The sequence below is a fragment of the Biomphalaria glabrata genome, chromosome 5 (assembly GCF_947242115.1).
Source record: "Biomphalaria glabrata chromosome 5, xgBioGlab47.1, whole genome shotgun sequence".
In the NCBI taxonomy this organism is placed as follows: domain Eukaryota; kingdom Metazoa; phylum Mollusca; class Gastropoda; family Planorbidae; genus Biomphalaria; species Biomphalaria glabrata.
Window position 1 is genome coordinate 16,103,977 of NC_074715.1, and position 18,136 is coordinate 16,122,112.

General features: G+C 37.4%; 1 protein-coding gene across 4 annotated transcripts; it reads right to left on the reverse strand.

The window, feature by feature from the left end:
• Positions 1 to 9,876: 9,876 nt before the first annotated feature.
• Positions 9,877 to 16,808, reverse strand: LOC106078095 (uncharacterized). 4 transcript variants are annotated; one of them, XM_013238847.2, is made up of 4 exons: positions 16,688 to 16,794; positions 15,230 to 15,412; positions 12,395 to 12,535; positions 9,877 to 10,270 (listed from the first exon to the last, which is right to left on the reverse strand). In XM_013238847.2, the coding sequence occupies exons 2-4, from the start codon at positions 15,406 to 15,408 to the stop codon at positions 10,126 to 10,128; spliced, it is 465 nt and encodes a 154-aa protein (XP_013094301.2). In that variant the 5' UTR covers positions 15,409 to 15,412; positions 16,688 to 16,794; the 3' UTR covers positions 9,877 to 10,125. The 4 variants fall into 4 exon arrangements, with proteins under 4 accessions (XP_013094301.2, XP_013094299.2, XP_055886124.1 ...); XM_013238845.2 differs by having other exon boundaries at positions 9,878 to 10,270; positions 16,716 to 16,808; XM_056030149.1 differs by having other exon boundaries at positions 9,878 to 10,267.
• Between the last annotated feature and the right edge of the window lie 1,328 nt (positions 16,809 to 18,136).

Consider the following 18,136-nt stretch of genomic DNA (forward strand, 5'->3'; position numbering starts at 1 on the left):
ACTTTAAATATATTTATTTATCGTTTAATTTATACTGACATTATACGTTACGATATATATATATATATATATATATATATATATTGTTACGTATTTCTTAATCTTCTGGCTAAATGTATTAGTAGGCACACAAATAAAAACACTGCAAAGAACTTGACGACTAAACTTTCAGGTTCATATAACTTTATTGACTATTAACTCTAACAATTTGTTACTGTAACTTGTAGCGTAGAAGACTGTACAATATCTGTCAGTTTACAGTTAGCTATACTTCGTTGCAATTCATCTCTTCACTTCGTTGCAATTCCTCTCTTCTCAACTTGCATCGAGCCGTATTCCACAGAACAGACCAACGACACACTTCCCAGTGTCGCTCCAGGTCTCCCAAAGCTGAACCAAGTCGTACTCAAGTCTACCACATCAGAGCCGCACACGTCTTACATCGACTGTATCGACTGTAACGGCTCAAGTCCACTGTAGTTCGCGGTATAGACTTTAACGACAGTAGTCCATTCCAGTTAACTCTACCCTAGTTAACTTGCATTGAGTCGTACACATCTCTCTTCGACTGTCTCGCACAGTAGACAACAGTCCCGACGATTCATTCACGACTCCATACGACTGACTTTCACATTAACTCTCTGGCTTATATAGAGTCCCTAATCGCTTGTCCAAAGTTGCACAAACACGGCTAGTATCCTCTGGAATAATACGTGAGGAAACATCACATCCTGTCTTTGTTTATACATGTAGATTCCAGAAAACATCGGCTGCAGTGTCATCTTGCCGGGGTTACAAGTTGTGACCTCTATCTGTCACTGGACATTGCTAGTACCTTTTGGAATAACATGTAAGGACACGTCACATCCTGTCTCTGTTTATACATGTACATTCCAGGGAACACCCGCTGCTGTGTTATCTCGTCGGGGTCACACGTTAACCTCTACCTATCACTGTCATTTGTAACAATATATATATATATATATATATATATATATATATATATATATTGCCCGTAACACTATTAAGCCCACCAATAAAACGGTCCGCAATACAACGCCCCTTTCCCTAACACAACTTTTTACCTTAAAATTCTATGTCTTTTTTTATTGTCTTCTTCATCCTACGAACTAGGGGCCCGTAACTTCTAATACAGAGAATGCACAAGCCCTTCTTGGGCTCATCATTTGTGGTCTTCTTACCTGCCTGCATTATAATGCCCCCACCACATACTATTTTAAATGACCTCCCCCCCCCCACCAAAAAAAAAAAAAGAAAATGAAAAAAAAAAAGAATACGCTTTTTCGCCCTTGGATATTCAGTGGAAGGGTTGGTACTACAACATTACATAATTCTATCTATCTATCTAATCTATCTATCTATCTTCCTCTCTTTCTCTCCTGTTCAATACATATATATATCCCTATTTAGGGAGATATGCATATATAAACATATATAAGCATAGATAAAATATGGATATAGATACCCTTTTGTGGTGGCCATGATCACATTAGAATGTCCAAGTTATAGAGTTCAATTTCATTATCTCTATAAAAATGTTCGATTTTAGTTTCTCTATAATACAGCTCCATTTTACTAATAGAAATAGATGAAAATGTCTAAAGTTCGATCCAATGTCTAGAAAGCCTAAGTATCAGAGTTTGATTCTAATGTCTAGACAGCCTAAGTATCAGAGTTTGATTCTAATGGTCGTTCGATATTACATTTACATTAAAGTCATTAGCGGACATCTGACTGTTCATTGTGGCCTAGTTAGAGATCATATTCTTCATCCACATTCAGACTCAGTTGAAACATTACTTATGCCTAAATAGAAGACCTACACACGTGAAGGACATTACTTAACTAGGGGACATGTTATTAATGTTTCTCCTCTGATGACCCGAGCTAGATTAACGCTTCTCAATTCCTGCCGAAGTAGGGTCAGTGGAAACGTTTTAGAGGTTCTAACACTGGCGAAGCATGTACACTCGTTGTTAGTCATAAGAGATATAGGAATGGTTTGAGCATACCACGTATAAACATGCGATATTTAGAATAGCTCTCTACTTATGGGCGTTGTTGCTGTGGCGTAGGTAGGGTTGCGGGAGGGGAAGAATTTGAAAATCACTCCCGAGTCCCCACTTTAAGAGACCCCCCAACAAGTGTTCCAAATCGTTTTTTTTTTAATTAAATATTAAATTGTATAATTATTTTGTCTATTTTATTCTCGGGCTAAGAAAATTAAGAACTTATTTTCAATGGGCGAGAAGACAAATCTAGAGCCTATTATGAGCAGGGATGTAGACGTTTAAAAACTTATTTGTTTATTTATTTGCTTACTTTTAGTTTTCAAAGTGAAAGAATGTATTTTGAATAAATCTAAGTCGAATATAATTTAAAACAGCATTTAATACGCAATGGTTCATACTATACACGTCTGGTATATTGTACATATGAATGTGAGTTTACCTAAACCTTTAGCCCCAAGGGAAACGTTTCTTCCTTGAAGCTTGGAATGAAAGATTGACCCTTTAATAAAAACATCAATTACATAATCAGTCAATAATATCAGTTAGTGACAGTTAGGTCAGGTTCACATTTGGCCACATGTACTGCTAAATCAGTTCATTTATCAATATGAAAAGTAACAAAACATTAGTAGCCTACATGTATTATTATATTGATAAACTGCAGATTTCCGTTTGAGTATATCCTTTGTTCTTTCTTTATAAATGTTATAGATCTTTCAAATAGCTTTCAGGTTGGCTAGTATTTACTACTTTTTGTTTTTCAGTCAAGGAATGTTTAGTCAAGACATTACAATGTGTTTGTGGTTACAATAACTAACAATATTTTAAAGAAAGTATACATGTGTTCAGACTCAAAATACGCTGCAACTTACAACTATCTCTATCAATAATATAGAAGTTGTTTCCCTTTTCGATATCAACCTAAATGGTTAATTACCGGTAATTATTGACTAATTTGTTAATACTTTTTTGTTGATTCGTACTTTAATAGCTGCAATAAATTATTGTTTACAGTTTCAACTTGTGGGAGAAATAGCATGTACAATTATTGAAGGTGACGAAACCCTACGTATTAAGACGTATCAGTGAATACTTATTTCCCTTGTATCAAACAAAATAATTAATTACCAGTAACTAATTAACTATTTTTTTTTATTGATTCATGTTTTGTCTGAATAATTTTGCCAAGTTTTAGCTTGGTCCGAGAAAAGGTGTGGAAGAAATAACCTGTACAAACATTTTACCAGACAGACAAACAAACAGACAAAGTGTGTTGATATTAGCTAATAAGCTTTGCAATAATAAAAAAAAAACTGAGCTACAAACTAAATAGCTTAGAAAATTTGATTCTGTGGAGCTAAAGAGAACTTATCAAGTAATAAAAAAAAACTGAGTACTGAGTGGAGGGTGGTCACCAGGGCTCCGGAGCTTAGGGTGCGCCAAAACACACTCTCTCGGTATCATTTCACCTCTCGAGAAATGATCCTTTCCCTTTGCAGCTTCTTGTGTGACTAAAGCGGCCAATCCTTGATACACAGAAGCGGTCATAGGTTGGGCATATGTAATCCCCAGGCGCCGTTGCATTTTCACCTTTCTTTCTGCTGCTGTTTTGTAAGACATCTGTAGTCCGAGACCCTTCCTTTATGCTCTCTCTCCATGTGGATCTATCCAGTGCCAACTCTTCCCAGCTGCTAGAGTCGATTTTGAAGAACTTCATATCGCGTTTGTATACATCAGTATACCGTAAAAGTGGGCGACCAGCGGCTCTCCTGCCTTCTGTTAGACAAAACTGACACTACATAAAATATTAAGTATATATCATTTTACCCTATTCAAGAGCTTTACTAGGACATAAGTGTATCTCTCATTCAAGAGCTTTACTAGGACATAAGTGTATCTCTCATTCAAGAGCTTTACTAGGACATAAGTGTATCTCTCATCTGGCATTGCTAGACGTAGGAACGGAGTTGGGCAAAACTATCAACTTTTATGATGTGAAAAATCACGGAAACTACTTCCCACGAGAGGACACTTCATATTACTATGCTGTACCGACGCGTTCCGTGGCCGAACCATCAACCGCCCGTACGGACCCCGCTGGGAAACGGTGCGATGGATTGGACAGGTTAGCAAGCCTTTCTTCCATTCTCGCCACAGCATAACTGTGGTAGCCCACTGGAGGCTATGTCTCGTTATTAGCCTGTCTGCTTCCCCCGGGCAAACGTTTCCACCGGAAGCGCCACGCTGAGGCGATGGGAGTTGGAATTCCTTCGGTAGATGGCGATGTCCTCACGTTTACGGAGTTGGTGGAGTGCCGGTCTTGTAGACCTGGTTATGTTAAATAGCGTAAGTGGAGGATACTTAATGAGTTTCAGGTCATGTTCTGTCTTTTTGATATAAAGATATAAGGCTTGAGAGGCTCCCAAATACGGGGTCCAATTATATTTTCGTTTACAAATTTCTATAAACAGATCATCGAGGTCGTCGTCTAGATTTGTGTTTCCGTCACTAGAATCACTGAAGTGGTATTTGAGTTTAAGTTGAGGGAAAATTGGTTAGCATCATGCATACGTTGGTAAATGTCGTGTCCTTAAGAGGAATGTATCCAAGTCCTTTATCTAGAACGGATTAGCAGTTCTGGTGGTATGCAGACAACTAATTAAGTTTTAGATGTAACACGGTTTGTCTCGTTGTTTTTGCTGTTGTCGCAATGTCTAATTTTTCATTTCTTTAAGTGTTAAGGTCTGTATGGAATTTGTTATTGTAGTAGTCGATGGGGGAGTCTAATAAGTTTCGGGGATATGAGATATAAAGTATAGGCGAGAATTAAGGTCATCTGTGGAAGGTCGAGCTGCCGATAATTGTCGGGTCTGGGTTGCCACTACACAGCGCATGCGTTGAAAGGAACACCGTTCCCTAATCCAGTCCAAGCAACTGCGTTCTCTTTGGTTCCTGCAGCTGGATTGTAATTTGACACAAAGCCTGTGGGTATAATTTGTCTTCTTATCCCGTATCGTATAAAGCTGAATTGCGTAGCGCAGGGGTGAGCAACAATTTTCTATCGAGGGTCCCATTAAAAATCTTTAGAAATGGGGAGGGGGTGGCGGCGCATATTTATATAATAATGTACTACAAATGTATAATGTCTTTTAATTCGTACTTTTACTGTAGTATACATTTACACTTATTTCTTTTACGCTCCCACTTGAGTAATTAAAACAATAGTTTGCCACTTTTTTCAATTTTATTTTTCCTTTAACATCCCAACATTTCCCCAGTTGTACTTAATGTGAAGTATTTGACTGTTTGCACTCGTGGATAATGTTCCGGAACCAGGGGTGGACTTGGGTTTCAAAATCGGCCAGGGCATTTCTGTACGAACCGGCCCACACATTGTATGCTATATGATGGGCTAGGCATCCAGTTATACATATTTTCAAACTCATTGTGTAAAATTTAATAATGTATCGAAATTATTTAGCTATATGAATAATTTATAATATAAATCTATACCAAATTTAGCACAAAAAAAAACAAAAACGTACTGAAATTCATACGGCCCTTTCAGTGGCCCTACCGGCCCAACTGGATACACCGCTCCATTGGGCATTTGTCTGAATGCCCTATAGCCAGTCCGCCTCAGTCCGGAATTTTAGAACTAGATTACTAACTGTTATCCTCGTGATTGCTTTTAATTACAGTCAGTTTTTACACATGTTTTTTTTGTTTTGTTCAAACAAGAGAATGTTTGTTTTCAGATTTATGTGGACCTAAATAATGTGAAAGTTTAGCAGCAAAGCCTAAGACTAAGACTAAGACTAAGACTGCTTTATTGATCCTTACGGAAATTTGTTGTGATTACAAGGACTCGTTTCTCATATAAAGACAACACAACAGAAACATACACATAAATACAACAGACAACATGAAGAGTTCATTCAGCGACTACACACAGGTATCTTGGTGCATTTCATGTTCCCTAATCAATGAGTGGCGGTGATAGAGTCTGACCGAGTGAGGTACGAACGAGTTTTTGTACCGCTCCGTTCTTGTTTTGATTGACAGCAGTCGCCCACTTCGCGACGACCTGGCGTAGTTCTGATGGAGCGGGTGGCCGTTGTCTTCCAAGATTTTTTCGATTTTCCTTAGGCACGTTTGTTCTGAAAGTTCCTTTAAATGTGGTAATGTTGTGAGTGTAATTTTTGATGCTTTTTTAATGATGTTTTCTAGACGTTTGTATGGAAATATAAAGTATGGAAATGCAGCTTCTGGTAAAGAGCCATAACACTCCCGCGTAATGACTGACTTGAACTCCTCTTTCAGGTCAGAATTTGTTTGAAATTGAACTCTGGAACTGAAACATCTTGTGTACTAAATGGCGAACTGAGGGTATTGAAAACTGGTTAGCTTCTTAAATTTGCTTTCAAAGTCCACAACTAGGAAACCAAATAAGTCTTGTACTTTATAGCCATTTCACAAGAAATTTGTTTCCCATTTCAGCGAAGGAAAATGACAAAGCCCTAAACCTGTTTTCATTTGCTTGTTAGGAGTAATGGAAAAGCTTTATTTGAAAAGATTTAACTTGCACATACATTTCATGTGCAAACAACTTGTCCCAGTATTGTTAACGGCAGTAATGAAATTGTGTATCCCACTCTTCATTAGAAAGATTACTAACAAAGTCACCGTCCTTGAGATGTCATATTCTTCTCATGACATTGTCCATGCTAAGCCAGCGGATACTACTGTGGTACCGACCATCAGAATGTTTTGTTTCCAAATCTTCAAGTACTTCTCGGAACTGCCTTTGTTCAAGATTATTGAGATTTTTGGACGTGTTAGATATTTGGAAATTTTGCACTAATTTTCTCGAGTTGGGTTAAGAGTGTATGGTTGGGATTTGGGATATTGTTGCTTAATTTTTTTTTTAATCAGTCAAAGCACGGGCTTCATCAGTTGTTACACTGCTGTCTTGTTCCATCCATGCCACCCATCACTGATGGCTAGATGGGTTACACTGTCTTGTCAAACTCCAGATCGGCTACCCAGCATTGTCCATTGTTGTTTTAAATTACGTTTCACTTATATGCATACTAAATAGATTTTTTATCTTTAAAAATAAAAGTAAACATTTTTTAAATTAAATATTATAAATATTATGACATAACTTACATAACTTAGAAATATATATGTAAAAAAAAAAATGGTTTTGACAAAAAAAAAACACTAAAAAACCGTTTGCATAATGTGTTAAAAATATGGTTAATTGTCACCTCCCTTACTAAATAGCCTCTCGTGTTTGTTACTATTAATAGTGAATAGTTGTGTTTTGGGCGTATTTTATAAAAAAAACTGCTTGCATAGTTGATTTAAAAAATTAAAGTACTCTGAATGGTCTAAAACATCATGATGTCAGATTTTCAATATCTTTTCTAGTTTACAAGATCTAAACGGGACGGACGGACGGACAGACAGACAGACCTTACAAAACTAATAGCGTCTATTCCATTTTCGGGAGCCGCTAAAAAACAAAACAAAAAAAAACTAAATGGAAAAACTTTGCACTCTTAAATGTCAAAGTTATTTCCCTTATTAGATTTCAAACGAAATAATTAATTAACATTATCTAATTGAATAATTTATTGATTTTTTAATGGGTTAATGTTTTGTTAGATAGAATACACACTTTCTAAAAGAACTAACTTGTTCCGAGAATGGGTGTGGAAGCAATAACGTGTTCAACTATATAACGGGACCAGACCTACATTTTTATCCATATCTGAGTATAATGAATGATTAATCTCCCTTGTTTGTATCAAACAAAAGAATTAATTACCAGTAATTAATTGACTTGTTGTTGTTTTTTTTTAATTCCTTCATGTCTTATCTAATACCAATGGGTAATTGTACAATCTAAATTCAAATAAATCAATACCCTTTTTATGCTCAAATAATTCATCATGCTTTATTTTGACATTGAAAAAAAAAAAAACATGAAGATATAACAACAATTGACCAATATGGAGATCGAACCCACCACATTCGCTTTATTAGCTCGAAGTTCTAAAAATTAAGCTATCGAGCTATATTTTATGCGCAAATGTTTTTCTTGAAACCAGAAAAATATAATAAAATACCTTTTGAAAAAAACAACAACATAATATATGAAAGTTATATGGAGTAATTATTTTGATCTTAAAAACTAATGAATGTTAGGTTTAGAATTAAAATGAGACCTCCCCCTCCCCGTCCCGCCTTGACATAGTTATATTTAAGTGAATGTATAAATCCACTAGCCTTTATAATAGTCTAATGAAGGTCCTTTAGAGCTAGACTTACAAGACGGTGGGGAAAATGTTCCTGAACATTCATTTATTGAACTCTTGAAGAATATACCCGCCGAACGAGGCATGCCTAAACCAACAACTTGAACAAATATAGTTGTTACAATGTTCACGTTCATCCCCAATCCAAGTATCGCGTTTGCTCTAAACTCAAAATGTCCACGAGTGTAGAGGCAAGGATGATTGGAACGAGGGTGCTAGAGCAAACGATTTTTGAACGGAGCAAGTCCAAACGGTTCGACAGATGGGACCATTGCAGCTCGGGAGGGGAAGTCTGGAAGTTTCTAAAACGCCCAAACAGAATGGTGACAGCTTGGCAGAAAGTATCAAGCAATTTTGGCACGATAGGAGTCACCTTCGCGCGGATCCTAGAGAACCACGATCCCAGATTGTATATTGTATCCCATATTTTATCTGTAGAGCAATATTACTGCTTGGAAGGCGAGACAGAAGAGCACATCATCAACAAGTGAAGCGTGCTCAGAAACGATGTGGAGGGTACGTCTGGTCTAGAGAACCATAGGACTAGTACATGTGGGGGTCTACCCTGTACGAAGATAGGCAAACCCTAGAGAATACTGCCAGATACCTGGGCCTTGTACAAAAATAGTGATCTCAGGACGTAGCTTTTGTGCATGGAGGCTTACACATGGTGGGGACTACTGCTTTATAAACATGGATTTATTTTGGTTGGCGGAGCGACTTATTCCTCCATAGTTGGCCTTAGACAGATGGTTATCTATTTCCTTCGATAATGGCTCACCGTTAGACAACGTACTACGTCTATGGGTTGGCAACATTAAGGAAGTGACTTTCACATTGAGTTGTGAAGCAGAGTTCGTTCCGTTTTGAGGTCTCCCAGAACATGGCCTCAGCAAATTTATTGACAGCAAGTTGAAGCTCCTTCTAGGTGTTTGCAATCATCCGCATAAAGAACTTTAGTAACAATCCTCTCTTTAGGTTTCAGTAACAATCCTCTCTTAAGTTTCAGTAGCAATCCTCTCTTTAGATTTCAGTAACAATCCTCTCTTAAATTTCAGTAACAATCCTCTCTTAAGTTTCAGTAGCAATCCTCTCTTTAGGTTTCCGTAAAAATTATCTCTTTAGTAAAAAAACTCTTTAGTTTTATTATGGGACAGTACGCTCCATAATTTAAATAAGTGCCATTGGTGCAGAACTAGATAGGTTTATTTGAAATGATAGTCTTATTTCAATTAATAGTGCTCTACAGATACAAACTTAGTTCTGTTATTGGCTTGTATTTTTAAACCTATATATATATAGTGGTAGTCACGATTCACGATGATAGAATTGTTAAAAGACAATTTTTCCAGACCAACTATTTTAAAGAAATAAGACAAATACCTAAACATTTTGATAAAAAGTGAAGCCATAGTATCTAGCAATTTAATTTTTAAAAATTATATTTCATACTGATTCCCAGAAAAAAAAAGCAAAGAACAAAATTGTTTCTTTAGTTTTGGAGAATTTTATTTTTTCAAAGTCCCTTCTATTAAACATTGTGGTATATAATCCTTTCAAATAAAAAAAAAGATTAATTATAAATACTATTCAAAAAATAGACTAGCACATATAAAGTACCCAGACATATAAAATTGATTGAAATTGTATTGAACTAAAACCCAAGTTGAAATATATAAGCATCCTGGCGAAGGAAATAACACGACTTGAGACCGAAGTCAAAGATTAAGCTCAGATTCACGGGGTATCGTGGTGTCAGTTTGACCTCAGACAATCTCTTTGTCCATCTCGGTGGTCAGGTGATAATCCTCATACATTCCGCCCAGGGCCTGGCGAGTAGTGAACTGCATGTCGCGGGCGTGAAACTCGCTGGGCGTGTGGGCCAGCAGGGGCTGAAGGCCGTATTGGCTGGTGTGGACAACATCAAAAGAGTTAATTTGTGTATTAGGTTAATACATTATCTTAAAAAAATCATAACCTGTGTTGGTTAATCTTATCTTATCTTATCTTATCTTATCTATTAAAGACGTTCCTACAAAAAAAAAGAAGATAATTACGTCCATGTGCTAATCGTGTTTGTCAATTAGAGACTTAAACTCTGCTAAGTAAATTGTTTTCCAGGCTAACCCAGGTAACCCGTTCCATGCTCTCGTATCGCTAGGGAAGAATGACCACTTGTACGAATCTGTCCTATCATATGGGATAAGACAAGCATGTTTATCGTTGTCTGAGTATTGTTTTTGTTTATTAGGTTGTGTTTTTGTAATTGTAAGTGATAGTTCAATTTTTGTATGTACTATTGGCTACTTGACTTGAAACAGACAAAGTCTAAATACCAATAGTCAGAACAAGAAAACCAACACAGAAGCACTTCAAAGTAAAGGCTATATAGCACCATGGTGCAGTGTTGACTTCAGGTATAGGCTATATAGCACCATGGTGCAGTGTTGACTTCAGGTATAGGCTACATAGCACCATGGTGCAGTGTTGACTTCAGGTATAGGCTACATAGCACCATGGTGCAGTGTTGACTTCAGGTAAAGGCTACATAGCACCATGGGGCAGTGTTGACTTCAGGTATAGGCTATATAGCACCATGGTGCAGTGTTGACTTCAGGTAAAGGCTACATAGCACCATGGGGCAGTGTTGACTTCAGGTATAGGCTATATAGCACCATGGTGCAGTGTTGACTTCAGGTATAGGCTATATAGCACCATGGTGCAGTGTTGACTTCAGGTATAGGCTATATAGCACCATGGTGCAGTGTTGACTTGGGTGGGCAGGTCAATTCTGCAGTATAAGACCTTTTTGTCCATGAAAGCTTTGGAAAGAGATTACTTGGTAGGCAAAGACAATAATTCACAAAACAAACTCAAGGCGTTCTTGAAAGCGTTCATTAAAGAAATATAAGAGCAGAGCCTCGAGGCAATGCCTTTAAGTACCAACGTGAGACTCGCTGTAGACACCTGAAAAGCCATGACAGAGAACAAAACGAAATTATGTAATAGAAACCTTCATTCATACAGGCATTAACTAAACAGCTTAACAAAATATAGCTGAGCATTCAAGGGTCAATTCGGCCTTATGGAGGCACAGAAATGCAGAAAGAAGCCTTCAATCCACTAGTTTTCATGGATAATAGAATCAAACGATTCTTATTTAAAGATGTGGTATGGTATTTATTTGAGATGTATTAATGACCTTAAAAGCTGTCTTTATTTATGTCATGAAAGTTTTCATTTTAAACATTAGATGGACACTAGGAAGTCATTTGTGACATGAGAGGCTTTAAAAGTGAAACCTTAATGCTGGATTGTTTAAGAAAAGGATTGGCAGGGGAAGTAACCAATATAAATATAAAACAATCTTGTAAAAAGTTGATTACTTCCCCGTAAAACCACTCATAGTCCTTCCCTCCCCCCTCCCCTTTCCCCCTTCCTTTTCAGATTTAAATAAAGGATCTTCTTATCTTATATAATACAGACGTTACTTCAAAAATGAAGTTGATTACGTCCTACGCGTCATGCATTCAGTCATGCATATTAACCAATGACCTAAATTCTGCTATGTCACTGGTTTTCCTGGCTAGCTCAGGCAACCCATTCCATGCTCTAATAGCACTAGGGAAGAAGGAGTATTTGTACAAATTTGTCCTAGCATATGGGACGAGGAATGTGCCTTTATCTTTGTGTCTTTCAGAGTATTTTATTAAATTTTGTTTTTGTATTTGAAGATTATGGTTCAGTGTTTTATGTACTTTACTTTACTTTTAAGTCTTCTGTCCTGAAGGCATTCTAAATTTAGTGATTTTACTAAAGGTGTTACTCTAGTCAAATGTCTTATCAATTATAACGTTGTTCCCTTGTTCTTTGAATGTTCGCAACTCGCACTAATGTTAACTTAATACTTGTCAAGTCATCGAAGTCAGTCATCTTGCGTGATCAAGTCATCGAAGTCAGTCATCTTGCGTGATCAAGTGAACAGTACCGAACAACTAACAAACACATTCAAGTCCAGACACCTGATCGACTTACTTGGATGTCTTGTACATGGGATGCTGACACGGCCTCTCGTAGCTAGCAGTACAGAGATCTAACTGCCTCCTGAAGGCAGGGGGCGCCACAGGTGTGTCAGTGAACACGGCGTTGCCCTTGTCTAAACATATCCCCCGAAATCTGTATAAAAGAAAGTCTAGTATGGAGGAAATGACAGAAAAATATGTTAATTTCATGAACTTTTTTGACGTTTAAAACTGATCGGTACAAACTGAACCGAACTGTCCTGTACCTCAACCGAACCCGGCGGAGGTTTCACAATATTCTTGTAAGAAAAAAAAACTTAGTTTTCAGGGAGTTAATTTCGCTTTTATAATCTGACTTAAAAGCCGTTTAAACAAAATTGCAACTCTTCATTTAGCAGGCGGTAAGGGGCGAAACCTATTTTGCATACTCACCTCACAGCCGTACATCTAGATTTACTGCTTTGACTTTGTGTCTCATCAATGCAGCGAGATTATCAAAAGTTGGTTTCAGATAAACTTCCCACTTCCAATGTATTAATGCAAGTATTGTATCCAGGGCTTTCTGGTACAAGTGCATTACTGTTTATTTCATGTTTGTTTTTGTATCTTCTCGTGGATGTGGCCCTCGAAACGATTGACGGAAATTAAAATGGTCCGCGATTTCAATAATGTTTGCCATCACTGTTTTATCCTATAAATGGAATTATTACATGTACATCATTTTTGCTATTAACTAATTTTATAACAAAAAAATGACCCCGAGCTTAAGATATGACCGAACTGAACCCGAAGTTAAGATCTGACTGAACTGAAACCAAAATTAAAAAGTTGGGTTCGATTCCCATCTTTTCTGAAAGGTTGCCTGATCGCGTGGTATGAGCTTCTTACCCTCAACTTCAAGGTATAATTATTACCCAACCGGCTTTACTATTTCCTAAAGTCCAGCCGGAAGTCTTGGTTTGGACGTTATGATTTTCACCTCTGAAGGGAGGTCTTGGCTTGGACGTAATGATTTTCACCTCTGATGGGAGGTCTTGGCTTGGACGTAATGATTTTCACCTCTGAAGGGAGGTCTTGGCTTGGACGTAATGATTTTCACCTCTGATGGGAAGTCTTGGCTTGGACGTAATGATTTTCACCTCTGATGGGAAGTCTTGGCTTGGACGTAATGATTTTCACCTCTGATGGGAAGTCTTGGCTTGGACGTAATGATTTTCACCTCTGATGGGAAGTCTTGGCTTGGACGTAATGATTTTCACCTCTGATGGGAAGTCTTGGCTCGGACGTGATGATTTTCACCTCTGATGGGAAGTCTTGGCTTGGACGTAATGATTTTCACCTCTGATGGGAAGTCTTGGCTTGGACGTAATGATTTTCACCTCTGATGGGAAGTCTTGGCTTGGACGTAAGGATTTTCACCTCTGATGGGAAGTCTTGGCTTGGACGTAAGGATTTTCACCTCTGATGGGAAGTCTTGGCTTGGACGTAATGATTTTCACCTCTGAAGGGAAGTCTTGGCTTGGACGTAATGATTTTTACCTCTGAAGGGAAGTCTTGGCTTGGACGGAATGATTTTTACCTCTGAAGGGAAGTCTTGGTTTGGACGTAATGATTTTTACCTCTGAAGGGAAGTCTTGGCTTGGACGTAATGATTTTTACCTCTGAAGGGAAGTCTTGGTTTGGACGTAATGATTTTTACCTCTGAAGGGAAGTCTTGGCTTGGACGTAATGATTTTTACCTCTGAAGGGAAGTCTTGGCTTGGACGTAATGATTTTTACCTCTGAAGGGAAGTCTTGGTTTGGACGTAATGATTTTTACCTCTGAAGGGAAGTCTTGGCTTGGACGTAATGATTTTTACCTCTGAAGGGAAGTCTTGGCTTGGACGTCCCAAACTAGATGAAACTGATGAAAGCTCATGTTAAGCGGCAACTCTACCGCCACTGCGTGATAAAACCTTTCCTACGGTGTAAGTGGGACCTACACGCCGGGGGAGGGGGGCACTCTTGACTATCTTATTGTTTTTTAAAGAGTGCTACAGAATATTGCTCTACAGTCACATTAGAAAGTGCTCCAGAATATTGCTTTACAGTCACATTAGAAAGTGTTCCAGAATATTGCTTTACAGACTCATGAAAGGGTGCTACAGAAAAAGGCTTTACAGTCACATTAGAAAGTGCTCCAGAATATTGCTTTACAGTCACATTAGAAAGTGCTCCAGAATATTGCTTTACAGTCACATTAAATGGTGCTACAGAAAGGGGCTCTACAGTCACATTACAAAGTGCTCCAGAATATTGCTTTACAGTCACATTAGAGGGCCCTACAGAAAAGGGCTCTACAGTCACATTAGAGGGCCCTACAGAAAAGGGCTCTACAGTCACATTGGAGGGCCCTACAGAAAAGGGCTCTACAGTCACATTACAAAGTGCTCCAGAATATTGCTTTACAGTAACATTACAGGGCCCTACAGAAAAGGGCTCTACAGTCACATTAAAAGGGGCTCCACGAGTTTGAACCTTGGTTATACAACAGAGGAAGGCCAACATTTGATAGGGATTGGAGTCGCTTCCCCTGGATCAGATTTCTTGGGTAAGAGCCCTGGACTTTTATTATAATCACATTAATCATTTATTTTTCTCCTTTTGGATTTCATAATCATATTTGGTGCTTGCTTTTCTAGTGCCGAGATAATAACATATCTTTTTATAGTTTTCTTTTGTAGACACGTGATGGTTGTATTTTCGTCTTGATATTTCGATGCGTCGCTATCTCTTGGATTGACCTAGATTCAGTAAGTCTTCGTGATGGAAGTTTACACTTTATTTACGTATCATATTTGTAACTCACCTTTTGTGCTCTGCGTCGTAGCTACTGTCCAGCGTTCTGACCAGTTCTTGGGTCTGATTCTCTTGTAGTTTCCAGGCCATGTTTGTTGCCTGGTCATACTGGACAGTGCCCGTGCAGTCACCCGCAGCTCTGGCGTTGTGCTCTGTGAGATGGTCAGTTAGGATATGCCTTTCTTCCATTGCTCTGCGAAACAACGTTGTTTGATAGGCTAGATGTAATTGAATCTCGACACTATTGTCTAAAATGTATCATATTTACAATGCACTTTTTCTAAACGCTTAATATTGATCATGGGGAGGGTGACTAAGTCTTGGACTGTGTTTAAAACACAGCTCTTAGCTAGTAGTTATGTGTGGTCTATCTGTCCGTCCGTCGGTCCATCCATCCATACCGTTTAAATCTAGTAAACTAGAAAATATTTTGAAAATCCGACATCATGATATTTTAGACCATTCAAAATTCTGATGCCAGGGCTACTTTTTCTTTTCCGAAAAAACAACATTTTTTAAATCAACTATGCAAGCAGTTTTTTAATACAGAAAAAAACAAACATTTTTACAACTATTCACTATTATTGTAACAAAAACGGGAGACTAATTAGTAAGGGAGATGACTTTTTAATTTATTTATAACATATTTATGCAAACGATTTTATAATTTTAGTCAAAAAAAAAGTAAAATTATGTTTTGCTAAGTTAAGTAAGTTCTGTCATAGTAACTATTATTTTTACAAAAATTTTTAATACTTTTTTTGTCAAAAAGAAAATATCTATTTAATAAACATATAAGTGGAACACAATTTAAAACAACAATAAATAATTAGTTTTTTATATTACCCCGTGAACTGCAGAATAATCTCGTGTGCATAGGAAACTTAACTAATGTTGTTTTTTTAAGGAAATGTCATATTTTCTTGAGACTTTGAAAAAGAGATTGACAGTTTACAAAACAATTAGATCAATCAGAAACTATTTTATGACATCAGTTCAGCCAGGTTAACATCTAGCTTCACCTTCACTTTCACCTATCCCTTGGTCTGCTGGACCGTTGGGGCACCACACAGTATCTGTCAACCTTTTTTCTCCATTCTTCTCTGTCATTTGCCTTTGATATAATTTCATTATATTTTTTCAGTAAATATTGAAACCTGACACGAAGGACGTAATCATTTTCTTTTTTGAAGTAACGTCTGTATTTTATAAGATAAGATTTATAGAGTCAAATCATGAGGAGATAATAAAAGTGTAATATATCAACAAATAGAAAAGATAGAATTTTTCACTTGTGTCATCTTTACAATCTAGACTAGATATTAAAAAAAAATGTTTTTGTTATGATCTAGACCTAAAAATCTAGAATCTTTCTGCCGTTTTTTGTGCAGAATAAATTTAGATCTGGGTGTATCTGGAGAATATGAACTGTTAAAAAAAGACGCTTCTTATAGATTTATACCTATACCAGAAATATCTGGAAATAAGTCACATACACTTTATAACACTAGTGGGAATGATTGAAATGAATTGTCTTGATTAAACATTTAGTTCAAGATTTTCTTTTCACCGTCTTATGTTCATTCATTATTTTGTTTTGTTTGTTTTCATTTTTTGTGGAAAGTTTTCCAAGATACAAATAGAGAAGTGCGAATATAAGAGTGCGCATTTCTGTCATGTGTTTGTCTACTCATAGCACAGTTTAAGACTTCAGTTAACAAAAAAATACAACATAGACACAAGGATTATTTTGAAAGAACTTCGGTATTCATATAAAAAAGATAAGATATTTTTGAAGTAACGCCAGTAATGTATAAGATAGGATTAACGCCTTTTGTATATCATTTTACTAAGATTCCTCAGAACAGTGCTAGGACAAAGTGCTAGGACAAAGTGCTAGGACAAAGTGCTAGGACAAAGTCGTACAAATACATTGGGCGGCAAACATAGATCTGTTACTGGCAACGGCTGAAGCCTGTTTCCCCCTGGTGTCCACTGTTCTGAGGTCCTCCATGAAAGTGTCATGGCGCCAAGTTATACGAGGACGTCCCTGTTTTCGCTGTCCTCGTACTAACCTCGATGTCATGGCAACTCCTGGTATGCGTTGTTCATTTTGTCGTAAGGTGTGCTAAAACATGAGTTAAAGTAAAGCTTTTTACGTTTTAAGTGTCAATGAGAATTTGGGTGTCACCGTTATGTGTGTCTAGAAATATCCGCCCTTTCAATCAGGACTTTTGTTTTGTCAATCTATTGGTGGACACGTGTGCTTACATGCGTTGTGGTCATTGAAGTTCATTCATTGAGCAGGAATTGGAGTGACAAAGTTTCAGAGCCAGGTTGGAACTACAGCCTCTCTCTCTGTATGTCTGTCTGTCTCTCTCTCACTCTCTGTCTGTCGGACAAAAAAAAATGGGTTGACCTAAGCCTAGAACTTATCTTATTATCTTACTTTGTACTCTCTCTCTGTCTTATGCACTCGTCCTGGGCCTTGTGTAAATTTTGTTTGGTAGTTAGATCTCTGCACGTGATCTGTCCATTGGAACAAGTAGTCACTTGATTAAGTCCAGTTTAGAAATCTACCAATTCACTTTGTGTTCAACAAAATCTGACCTAAGTACAATCAGCTGTAGGCGGAAAGTAATATTTATCTGTAGTCACTTCTTTGTTCGATCAAAAGGCCATGAGTTAGATTAGCAGACGTCTTGCCAACGTCTTAGAATTTTCACACAAAAAAATAAATTTCTAAACATTTGACGGGAAATACGCGGGACTAATCCGTATTATTTTATTATAATATATTTTGCTATTGAGAAAGAATAATAGAAACACGAATACAACACGCCCATGAAACACTGCAATAGCCCGTTTAATTTTTGTTTGTTGTAAAATCACATCCTCCCCATCGTACCGATTTTCC